Genomic DNA, 12,043 nt, shown 5'->3' with positions numbered 1-12,043 from the left:
GTGGAGTTAAAGTGGACGGGCCCAATAACCTCTGAGTAGTTCTACTTGTTAAATTGCAATGTGAGCGCCAGCCAACATTATGCGACTGCATTTTTTGTACAGCCCTATTTCTGGTATCGTGGTGGCAGAAATTTTGCCATGGTGGGCCACCACTACAAAATCAACCTAGAGGAAACACTGTTAAGCTAATACAATATGATAGTAATGTGGGTGTTGATGACTTTTGAAGTCAATTAAAAAGCACGAGTGAATTTCCGAGCAGATTAATATATAGACCTTAGTGGTCCCTGAATACTGTATCTGAAGTCTCTTTTTCATTCAAATTGGCCTTGGTGCAGAATTACAGCCACTAGAGCCAGTCCCACAATGAGCTTTCCTTAGTATGTGCCATTTCTGTGTCTGTAGCTATTGAAGAGGAAGCAAAGCCGAGAAAGGGGAGGTAACCTTGCTCCTTATGACCTCATAAGGAGAAGATTCCTGATTGGCCCATCTGAGCTTTAATTTTCTCAATGGCAGAGCAGGATACCCAGGGCTCGGTTTATACCTATCACCATTTCTAGCCACTGGGGGACCATAGGCAGGCTGGGGGAACTCATATTAATGTTAAAAAAACCTCATAAAGTGAAATGTTGCCATGGGACCTTTAAAGGTCAGCTAGTCTCCTCTGTGTCTTTAGCTGCAGACTGTTGGACGTCCCGGTGTTGGAAACCTTTCCAGTGAAAAACAGCCACACGTTCGACCGACTAGCTTTCAGCATTTTAACCATGTTTAATCCAGCTACTAGCTAACGGTAGGCTAACGTTACCTGCTGCCAAGAGTAATGTTAACTAGCGTCACATGCAGCGATGCTTCCGTTGCCTGTAAAGTCCGTTTTGGAGAACCAGAGAGCAGCGCACCGAAAACTGCGTTGTACCCAACCCCTAGACATGACAAGATGTCCTTAAGAGTGATATGCTACTTAAACGCTAAATTTGGTAAATTACGCCTGATCCATTTTTGATTATTTGTTTCTGCGAGACTGGTCGCTGTCACAAATGCACTAATTGAGTACTGTACAGCTCTATATGGTTGGAAAAAATGTGAATTATAATAAGAAATTATATCTTCTCCTGTGTATGGGCTGAGGCACTTGGATTCAGATCTGGGGCGACAAGATATGATGAGGACATCCGTACTCCCACTCCACGTCCCTCTCTTTTTACTCTTCATTTATTCCAGTGCCTCTCTTCTCAGTCTATTCTTTTATTGCTACCCATTGTCTTTTTCTTCTTCTGCTTTCTCACTCTTCATTCCTCATTTTCTCCTCTCCTTCGGGGAGCTGCTCTCTTATCTATTTTTATCATGCGGCCTGGAAAGAAAGCAGACAGGAACAGAACAGAATGGAGCAGCCATTCCACTCCAACAATCGACACGCTCTGAATTCGGTCATCTTCTCTTCCTCTGCTTCCTGGTTTCACTCGCCTTTTATTCTACCTTACATTCCTCCATCTTTAACGGTGAATCTGCCTCAGTTTCACACTGTATTGCTAAACACTTCCACTTTTCACTCTCAGTTGTGTTTGACCCCTCTACACCTTCCTCTATCTCAACTTCTATTTCAGTCTTTTGACATCTCTGATCCTCTATCCTGCCTTTCTCTCTCTCTCTCGCTCTCACACCCACCACCATTTGTTCTTTCTTCTCACTGTAATAGAGCTCTCTCTCTTCTCTGGTTGTGCAGGCCAATCTGAGGAAGTTCATGGACCTCATCCAGCATAATCAAGTGGACAAAGTGTCTAAGATGTTGGAGAGAGGCTTCGACCCCAACTACCATGACAGTGAGACCGGTGGTAAGGCAGAACTCTGCATACAAGCATATACACCAAACACACAAAGACTTCAGATGTAAAACTGAATATCAATGGCACATGGTTTGTTAGATGAGCAGTGTGCCCTGTTAGTAGTCTTTGGTACTTCCTTCTTCTGTTCTTGGCTGGCTGGTAGTGACCGGGGCTGATCAATTAACCTCAGCGTTAATAAGAAGATTGAGTCTCTGCGAGCTGATGAGAGATTCTTGTCGCGGAATCACGGATGTTGTGTATACCTCTCGACACTGAAGAGCCATTAGATTTATGGAGCACTTTTCTGTGGCGTTGAAGCCAGAACGCATTTCATTGCCTGCTTTTCAACCAACCACTAATAACAAAAACTTGAACGAGACACCATCATCAGCCGAAGATGGGGCTGGTCTCTTGTGTGGAGCTGCTGACTGAGTAAGCCGACGGAGTTAGCTGAGATTGCGGTTCCAGGTAAGCCCCACTCAAAGCAGTGCCAGCCAACCTTCCCTTTACTAGCACAACTTATGTTAGGGAATGAATTGTTATCCTTAGACACCTTAAAGCTTTAGGGCGTAACTTTTTGATATTAATGAACGTCCGTTACGTTCAAGCCGTTGCCAAATGAGTTGCTACAAAGCTAATTAAGACTATCATCTCCACACAACTCTCTCTGTATTTCTCAGTAGGACTATGTTCAGAAGATAGTGGCGTCCGGCGACTTTCCCGCGCAGAAGCTCGAGTGAAGATAATGACCTCTTCTGAAGAGTCCATATTGTTTTTTAAATCCTCCGTGTCCTCCTTGGCTACTAGCAGCTGTGTGGAAGGGGGTGGGGGCTTGTATCATGTGGACGTGCCGACAGTGTTGTTGTCATTACTTAGAATTCCTCAATGGGGCGACAGAAACTACGCACTATAGCTTTAAGAGCTGTTTTGAGTCGTTCCCGTAACAACTTCCAAAAAATAAAAAGTACTGTAATTAAATTTGAGTTTGTACTTGTGTGTATACCCTAGGGCTGTCCTCGATTAAAGAAATTATTCATTGATGAACACATATAGGATTTTGTTGACTAATAAATTAGTTGATTTAATCGACAGATCTGTAAAACTGAGTTCCTCCACAAAGAATCATGCAAATGCACCACTTTAAATCTTGTGTTTACCAGAGATGTGCTCATAACGTATTTGTCATGTCATTCAGCATGAAATAAAGCTCACAAAAAGTCTAAGTGACTAAAGAGATCAATCTAAGAGGGGGCCTCCCTGGGATACCCGCCATGTGTTCTTCCAAAACGGATACATATTTTTCCATTTTCCTTCAATTACCGATAACAAAACTTCCTTCCACCTGCTTTTGGACAGACACAGAACACATGCATGAGCTCTCCGTTTTATCAGCCTAACGTTGAGAAAGATGAATGTGTTCCTCCTGATGGAAATATTTCCTGTTTAACTAGCAATAATATCCGATGTTAACCATGTGCTCCAGAGCAAATCAAGTCAAGTGTACACATGAGTGGATGTGCATGTTTGGAGATAATAAATTCTTATTCGTTGCAGTCTCCCCAGACACAGGACTCTCTGCCTACAACTGGGCCTGGGAGGCCTTGTAACTATTATCCTAGCCTATAGCGTTGCACGGAAAACACCTGCTCACTTTGTGTTCATGGAACATTTGTGAGCTGTGTTGAGAACACATTAACATTAGGACACCACTCATTACTCGCAGCTCTATTTACTCTGTTTGCAGCGGGCTGACTGAACACACACATATTCCCTGCAGGAATATCTGGTACACAACTCGCATGCTCACACCTGGATGATACTCACACAAACAAAAGCCCCCTATAGTTTTGAGTGCACATCAGTGGTATTTAGCGGGGCTTTTTATATTTGGCAACAAAGCCAAACATGTTTCCACTTCTGCCTTCAACTAGGGCTGGAATTTAAACAGGCTGTGGACTCCCTCTGTTTTAAAGTGTTAATGCACCCAAATTACCAAAAAATATATTCTCACTTACACATTTTTGGTATCAGACCATGCTACCATTCTGGTAGTATCAGTTTATGTGCCCGGGAATGAGATATCTGCCTCTTAAACAACTGCTAAAGAGAGAATTTAAATTTGACTTAGAGGAGAGAATGAGATTCTTAGAATAAAAGATCAATCAATGAGTTGTCAATTGAGTTGTCTATTAAATCAATCAACAACTATTTTGTTAATTTGATTATCGGTTTGAGTCATTTTGTTAGAAAAAAATAAACGAAAAAATAATAAATATTTTCTGGTTCCAGCTTCTTAAATGTGAATATGTTCTAAGTCTATGTTCAAGGACCCCGTTTTAAATTCAATATAAAAATTAAATTTATAGTGTCAAATCATAGCAGGAATTATCTCAGGCAATTTCCAGATGGAGTAGGTCTAGACCACACTCTATAATTTCACCCCAAGAGCAAACATTTGGTGCGACAGTGACAGAGGAAAAACGTCCCATAACCAGGCAGAAACCTCAGACGGACTCAGGCTCTTTGTCCCACTTTGGAAACCACTATGTAAGGGGATAGACCCTGAACGTGCGATCGGGATCACCTGGCGATTCCTAGCCCTTTAAGGAAAGAATTGGGATTCATAAAGCGCTGTGGAGGGTTTATTGGGATTTCTTTAAACCAATCCCATCGTCTCGGGTGGCGCTAAGCCCCGGACACAATGACGGCACCTCTGCATAATAGTCTCGGGAAGGAACTTGTTTTGGTGAAACGTGTAACGTTCAAAAGTTGTTTTAGTCGTGCAACAGAAAACTCAGACTGGACAGATAGTCTAGCTAGCTGTCTGGATTTACCCTGCAGAGATCTGAGGAGCAGTTAACCATAGTCCTCACAAATCCACCAGAGTTTAAAATGCCAACATAAAGAAAGCCGAGGCTGACGGACATCCGGCCGAAACATTTTCCAGCAGCACCTGAACAGTCCAGGAAGTGGAATGTCGTTGATATCGACTATATTAATAATGCGTCAGCAATCCATAGGATTGACAGAAAACTCTCAAGACAAGACAGGACGAGTAGAGAGTCTGTTTAAACGCCCTGACACACCAACCCAATGGCCAACCTTCGGCAGAAAAGGCAGTCGGACGCGTCACATGGGTCTGGCTTCTCCCGAATTTGTGAGGAAATTCGTTCGGAATACGATCTCATATTGTACTAAAATAGTTCACCGAAACGTGTTTCTGAAAACATTTTTAAGCGAGAAATAGGCCGTGCAGTTGCTGAATCTGTCTTCATTTCAGATCGACAAAGGTCAGATTAAAAGATTTTCCAGATTTTGAGAGTCGTTGTCACGCTCATCACGCTCGTCATTTCCGGGTTAGCACTCAAGTCAAATCAGCCCAAATGAAGGCCACGGAACACACCGAACAGACTCGAGTAACTGACATCAAACTGATCGGCCGACTGTCCGACGGCCGATTATCGGCCTTAAGAACTTCTGGATTACTCGTATTAGTGAGATCCACACAAGGTTCAGCTGAATTGACACATGGGGACATTAATCAGCCACTGAGGAACCCTGAACAGCACTGTGTGAGAAAGCAAAAATGTAAAGGTAATTTTTATATAGTACCTAGCACAGACAGTCACAAAGTGCTTCACAGGCCAAATAAATAAATACATTAAAACAAATCGTTAATCCTAGAGCACAATAAATCACAGTGAATCATAGAACAAACACAAAAGCATAAGATACATAGTAATACAGTCAAAAGTGTTGTTAAACGAATACATGACTAAAAAGTCTTTAGCTGCTTTTTAAAGGTTTCAACAGAGGCCGTCACTCTTAAAACATGAGGCAAGGCGTTCCACAGTCTAGGAGCGATGGTCTCCTGTAGTGTGAGAAGGCTGGTCTTTCTTTAGAAAGAACAAATTAAATAATCCTTTCTGGAAATTGTCCTTTTAGTACTTTTTTTGCTTGCTGTGTTGAGAGAAGGGAATTACCACTGCTTTCAAATTATATTAATTCAAAATAAATTTTACTACTCATCTAAAGTAGCCTGTATTTAAAAGCTCATTACAATCATTTGGTAAGCAGCGCTTGTTTACCTGAGTATTAAGGTTGACAAGTATGTTTATTTATGATCGTTTAATGAATATGTCAAGGGTATCTCAGCAGTGCAGGTGCTCTTAACACAGCCAGGGTTGAGTGGATGGAGATTGGCCAGAAAAATACTGGTCTATTGAGGCAAATAAAGGTAGAGGAGAAAGCGTTATTAAGCAGAGAATTGAGGTTATCTTAATGGGCTTTGAGAGCTGTTGTTAAATGAATGCCTTATTGCTGAAGAGAAAAGGCTTTTCTGCAGATGAGGACTCTTGTTACTCAGATATTGATGTCGTCCGGCAAAAGCTCTTCGTTGTGATTAACAATATGCCCGCACTCCCCTCTCTTCCGTTTGCTCATGTCTGCACACAGTCAGCACAGATGGAGGAATTGAGGCTCATTTCCATCCCTTTCAGAAGAAGCCACTCGCTGTCATTCATACGCGTACAATGTGACAAAATGACCATTGAAAATTGCCAATGCTGTCACAACAAACATGGAGATTTAATTTCCTTTTGGTATATGTTCTCTAAAAATAATGGACGAAGCTTCCGGGTCTGAAAAGTAAAGTCAATGCTGAAGCTCCTTAAAGCTGCGTTCTCTCTAACTTCCAGCAGGGGGCGACTCCACAGAAGTTCGATTCGATTCCACCCTCTCCCTTGAGCCTCACATCCGTCAAGTCATTAAAGCCTCCTTCTTTCACCTCCGCAACATCGCCAAAATCAGACCCTCTCTCACACCCCCCGCTGCTGAAAGACTCATTCACGCCTTCATCTCCTCCCGACTGGACTACTGCAACTCACTTCTCCTCGGCATCAGCTCTACCAACATCAACCGACTCCAACTGGTCCAGAACTCAGCCGCCCGCCTTATTACCCGCTCCAAATCCTGGCACCACATCACTCCAGTCCTAAAACAACTCCACTGGCTTCCTATCTCCCAACGGATCACCTACAAAATCCTGGTCCTCACCTACAAAGCTCTCCACCATCTGGCCCCCTCATACCTTACTGACCTCCTCTCCCCCCTACCAACCCTCACGGTCCCTCAGATCCACCTCAGCCGGTCTCCTCTCCATCCAAAAGTCCAAACTCCGCAGTTTTGGGGACAGAGCATTCTCCAGAGCAGCTCCCAGGCTCTGGAACTCCCTCCCCCAAGAGATCCGCACCTCTGAGTCCCTCACCATCTTCCAGTCCCGCCTCAAGACCCATCTCTTCAACTCTGCCTACCCATAGCCTCCCTGCCCCCCCCTCCATTTTTCATCTGAATCTTGTTTTGTTCTACTTGTTTTGTTTTGTTTTGTTCTACTTGTTTTGTTATGTTTTTAATCTACCCTGCCCTGTAAAGCGACTTTGAGTCCATGAAAAGCGCTATATAAATTCAATTTATTATTATTATTATTAAGTTTATGAGAAAATGAGCCTACTTCTCTCTTGATTTATTACCTCAGTAAACATTTTCATAATGAGTTTATGGTCGTTAGTTTCAAGTCTTCTTCAATACAGCATGATGTTCATTTAGTAAATGATGGTCCCATTTATTTTTAAATATTTATTTTTAAAAATTCATTTAGTAAATGATGGCCCCATTTATTTTTAAATAGAGGATAAAGCAGGTGATGATTTAGGACCTGTCACTCAGGACAGAGGCTTGGCGATGCTAACCATGCTAACATGGTGGACATAACTGTGGACATTAAAATAGAGCTCAGCTTGTTTTTGGGTGTTGTCCGTGTTTTCATCTTATACTTTGACCCTCTCACTGTGTGTTCTCACTTCATCAAAGTTAATTGGAACATTTTGGTCACCCAAGATGTCTTGTTCTGCAACCTAGCAGCTAGCTAGCTTCCGCTAGCGTCAGCTGGTAACTTACGGGAAAGTTAGCAGATTTTCTGTGTTTTATTCTTGTCAAAAATCATCACGTTCGGTTTCGAAAAAAAGCAAGATGGCGACAGCTGAATTGACGAACACCAAAACGGCAGTCCACAAACCAATGGGTGACGTAGCAGATGCTACGTCCACTATTTTTAGTCTGTGGTTGAATCCCTGTTTTACTGTTCTCAGTCAATCGTCTCACATCCACAAGAGTTTTCAAATTAAATAAACAATGAAGAAATTGCCAAAATACTAATTTAATACCCTTGCGAGCGCTATAGTTTCTAGTTTCTAGTGTCAGCCCACAAGAAGCTCCATCTGTAGCTGAAGCTGTAGCACACAACCTGCCAGTATTAAACGTAAATACGTTAATTTCTTGTATACTGTGAAAACAATTCTGTATAGTAGGACATAGTGAAATCAGGACACATCAATTGTCTATGAGTGCCTTGTTTTGAGGACCTCATTTAGACTGGCATTTCCAGTGACGTCTTAATCACAGCAAAGTGCTTGTATTACCCTAATTAGCTGTGACAGACAATTGACCTGCTTTAATCCGCCATGATAACATCAGTGCAAAAGAGGTAACAACAACCTGAACAGTGACGTGTACTGAAAAGAAAACCTGTGAAATCCCATATAAAGAGCAGAACGGCGTGCTTAAGATTTCTTTTTCTGTTACATACTCAATTCTTTATCTGACTTCATTCCTGCTGAGCAGGCTGCAGCTTCGTCTCGAGGCCTACGCCATTCATCATTCACAGTCACGCTTTATTTGCAGCAGTTTATTTTGAATTCTGGAGCTCCCATTTGGCAGGCGAGTACTGCGTCATTCAAACTTGAATGCCGACCACTTACCTGCGGCAAAGAGACTGAAAATGAGTCTCAGGCCTCCTTCACGTGAAGGAAAAGACCTCAAAATAGATCTTTTTTTTGATAAAGTAATGATGCAGTTCGGAGTCATGTGTAGGATCCATTTCATTGGCAACCAGTGTGTGACGCTGGGGGCAGCCAAAGTTTATTTAAGTCTGGACTAATTGCAACAGGTCAAAATATTTTTGACCGTGGTAAAAGGGTAAGGTGGAAAGTAGAATAGTGGAAACAGCGCTGCGGAGGAAGGTCTGGCTAGTCTACAGGGCATTCCTGGATGGGAGAAAAACATGCTTTGGTTTATTGGCATTTCTTTAAATAAATCAATCGTCTTAGGCGGCGCTAAGCCACACAATGACGGCGCCTCTGCAAAATAGCCTTGTGAAGGAACTTGTTTTGGTGAAATGTGTACGTTCAAAAGTAGTTTTAGTCGTGTGACAGAAAACTCAGACTGGACAGATCTAGTCAGTCTAGCTAGCTGTCTGGATTTACCCTGCAGAGATCTGAGGAGCAGTTAACCATAGTCCTCACAAATCAGCCGGAGGTTAGAACGCCAACACAAAGACAGAGCAAGGGGACGGACATCCGGACGAAAATGAGGGACATCCGGCGGAATTTCCTGTATAGACGTCTTCAGTATAGACTATGTAAGAATAAATGGATTGACATATCCAACTTAAATTGGTGGATTTTTGACAATTATTTGAGTGACAGTAGTTTTTGAAGCACGCCAGCTACAGTACACCGGAGTCACACGTACATTACTGACCAGAAGAAAAAACAAATGGGCGTCATCACGTTTGGAAATTCAGCTTGACAAAATGGTCATGAGCTGGATATAATCTGGCCCTTTGCTCTTCTCACTAGACTTTGCATAAATACTTGCAACAACAATAAATAACTTTTGAAAATAACTACAGTCGGGTTAACATAACAGAAGTCTATGCTGAGCCGAGGCAACAGAAAACTGAAGTCAGATTTGTCTATATGGACTCAAACTCATTCATTCAGGTAGTGCAATCCCACATCGATGTGCTCCATATACTGTAGCACAAAATCACAATCACAAGTTTGGAATTTACCATTGAGCAGCCTCTGGACGCCATCCCTTGACCCTCAATTTTGGTTAATTAACTCTCAAAAAAGTCCTCTCGATGGGTAAAAACTACTTAATTGTTCAGTGTGAACTTAAACCAAACAAATGGAAATATGTGAGCACACTTTTCTTTCTTTTCCCTGTTGGTTTGTACCAAAGAAAACAAACTGTGTCATCACGCGCTCTGTATCAGTCCCTGGAGTCGTCTGCATACTGCTGTTACTGTGATTCAGATCACTGTCTAGTCAGAGTATGTTTATGAGCTTGTGAATCCCCGTGAGAAACAAATAAAAAATTGCTTTTTTAGCTCCTGTTGGGAAATAACACATTTCTTAAACTATCCTGCTGGATATATTTTAATCATCTGGGTTCTGCTGGGTACGTTTCTTGTTCTTTACCTGCTCTATAGTAGAGCTAAACAGTGACTGCCCACTTTTTGAATGGCTCTGGTTCCAGAAGTTCTCTTTCCCCCGTTCATTATCTACATTGACGTTTCATTAAATGCTTATATAAAAGAGTTTTTAAGCCTAGGACAAATAGGGCTGGGTAACAAGTTCAATACTTTTTAGGCACCGACCGAATGGCTTCTAAAGTATGGAGTATCGAAGAATGCCTCATGTCATTCAATACCCAATTTCAGTAGAGCTCTACAGTGTGGTTCCGGAGGTAAAAATCCCATTAATTTTTCTCCATAAGGATTCTGATTATCATCCATAATGTCTAAACCATCCGAGGTAGACTGACCCCGAGCTACATGGTTGTGAAACGAAAGTTTCTGCTCCTGTAGAAGCTAGGAGTCTGTATGAAATCAACCTTGAAGAAAAACATGTTTTATCCGCGTTCTTATGGAGAAAAACTACAGTACCCACAATCCTAAGAGTAACAGCAACGTCTATGATAAGTCCAACTCGCTGTTATCATAGAAATGTTTGCCGTACCCGCAAAACCGCGAACGGCTAGAGCGAGCTTCGACCATTTAAGTCAATGTTGGTTTCTGTACACAGTCTTGTACCTTTTGCCTTTTTAACCGTTTCCTAAAAGTTTTTTTGCGCCGAATCAAATTTTTTCTGCTCACTATTCATCTCGTAGCTTTTGTTGTGGGTCTCGGTCAAACAAACCACACAGCTCTCGGTCAGTCTACCTCGGATGGTTCTCCGGGGGTGTCAAACTGTAAGGGTCCCACTGAAAATGAGAATCCCATCCAGGGCCAGGCATGTAGTTTGACATGCTTCTTCTTACTGTTGCTTTCTCACTTACATTTGGTCGACATCAAGCCCTAAAAAAGTTCCTCAGCCATCATAGAATTTAGCAAATCAATCAAAACAATAAGTTTTCAAAAGCAGCTACCACACAGCCACAACAACCTGTCGGAACGAACGGAAATCTGCCAAATTCTGCTTTAAGTGCTGCGTATGAAAAACAGTTTCCTGACGCACAACTACCGTGAACTGAAACTATTATGCGGGCCAGATAAAAATTTGCGAGGGGCCGGATTTGGCACTCGAGTTGGCACTTGAGTTTGACACATGTGGCTTAGACATTATGGCTATTAATAATAATAATTAAAATCCTTACAGAGAAAATGAAAGGGATTTTCACTTTAACAAACAATGTGTGTGTGTGTGACTTGCTTTTCCAGAGAGTCCTCTGACATTTGCAGCTCACCTGGACAACGTGGTGGAGTTGATCAAGGTGCTGAAGACGGGCGGAGCTCACCTGGACTTCAGAGCCAAAGACGGAACGACTGCCCTCCACAAAGCCGCGCGCTCCAGGAACCTCGTTTCACTCACGGTAAAGACAGGAGCTCTCCTCCGTTCTCTTCTCTCCACGCCTGCTACATTACATGTCATTTAGCTGACACTTTTATCCTATGCGACTTACAATTGCTCTATATATATATCAGAGGTCACACGCCTCTGGAGCAACTAGGGGTTAAGTGTCTTGCTCAGGGACACATTGGTTGATGTATCGCAGTGGGAATTGAACCCATCTCCCACACCACATCATATCCACTGCGCCATCACCACCCCATGTAACGAATGAAGAACGGAAGAGATGGGAGATCTTCTTGGATCCAGTGTTAGTGATCGAAAGACAGTGCTCTTTGGTAGGGTGCATGAACAAATCCAATAGGCATCAGGGAAGAACCCCAAGCACTCATCTGTAAGAGAAATTATTTAAAATGCCTTTAATACATCAGGCACATTCTTATTCTATTAAGGAATATGCCCGATGTATTAAATGCATTTTCTGACCACGGTCAGAAAGCACAGGGGGAGACACTTTGTTTCTCCGTCTCC

At 42.4% G+C, this 12,043-nt stretch overlaps 1 protein-coding gene across 1 annotated transcript in view; it reads left to right on the top strand.

Moving 5' to 3' along the window:
* The window catches only part of LOC114556393 (SH3 and multiple ankyrin repeat domains protein 2), a 280,188-nt gene that overhangs the window by 88,350 nt on the left and 179,795 nt on the right, over positions 1–12,043 (top strand). The window contains exons 6-7 of the mRNA XM_028579367.1: positions 1,721–1,829; positions 11,383–11,534. Of these exons, the coding sequence (XP_028435168.1) occupies positions 1,721–1,829; positions 11,383–11,534 (261 nt within the window). The remainder of the gene's footprint in view (positions 1–1,720; positions 1,830–11,382; positions 11,535–12,043) is intronic.

Source organism: Perca flavescens, chromosome 1 (assembly GCF_004354835.1).
Source record: "Perca flavescens isolate YP-PL-M2 chromosome 1, PFLA_1.0, whole genome shotgun sequence".
Lineage (NCBI taxonomy): Eukaryota > Metazoa > Chordata > Actinopteri > Perciformes > Percidae > Perca > Perca flavescens.
The sequence above is the reverse complement of the archived record's forward strand: the minus strand, read 5'-3'. Positions and strand labels throughout refer to the sequence as shown.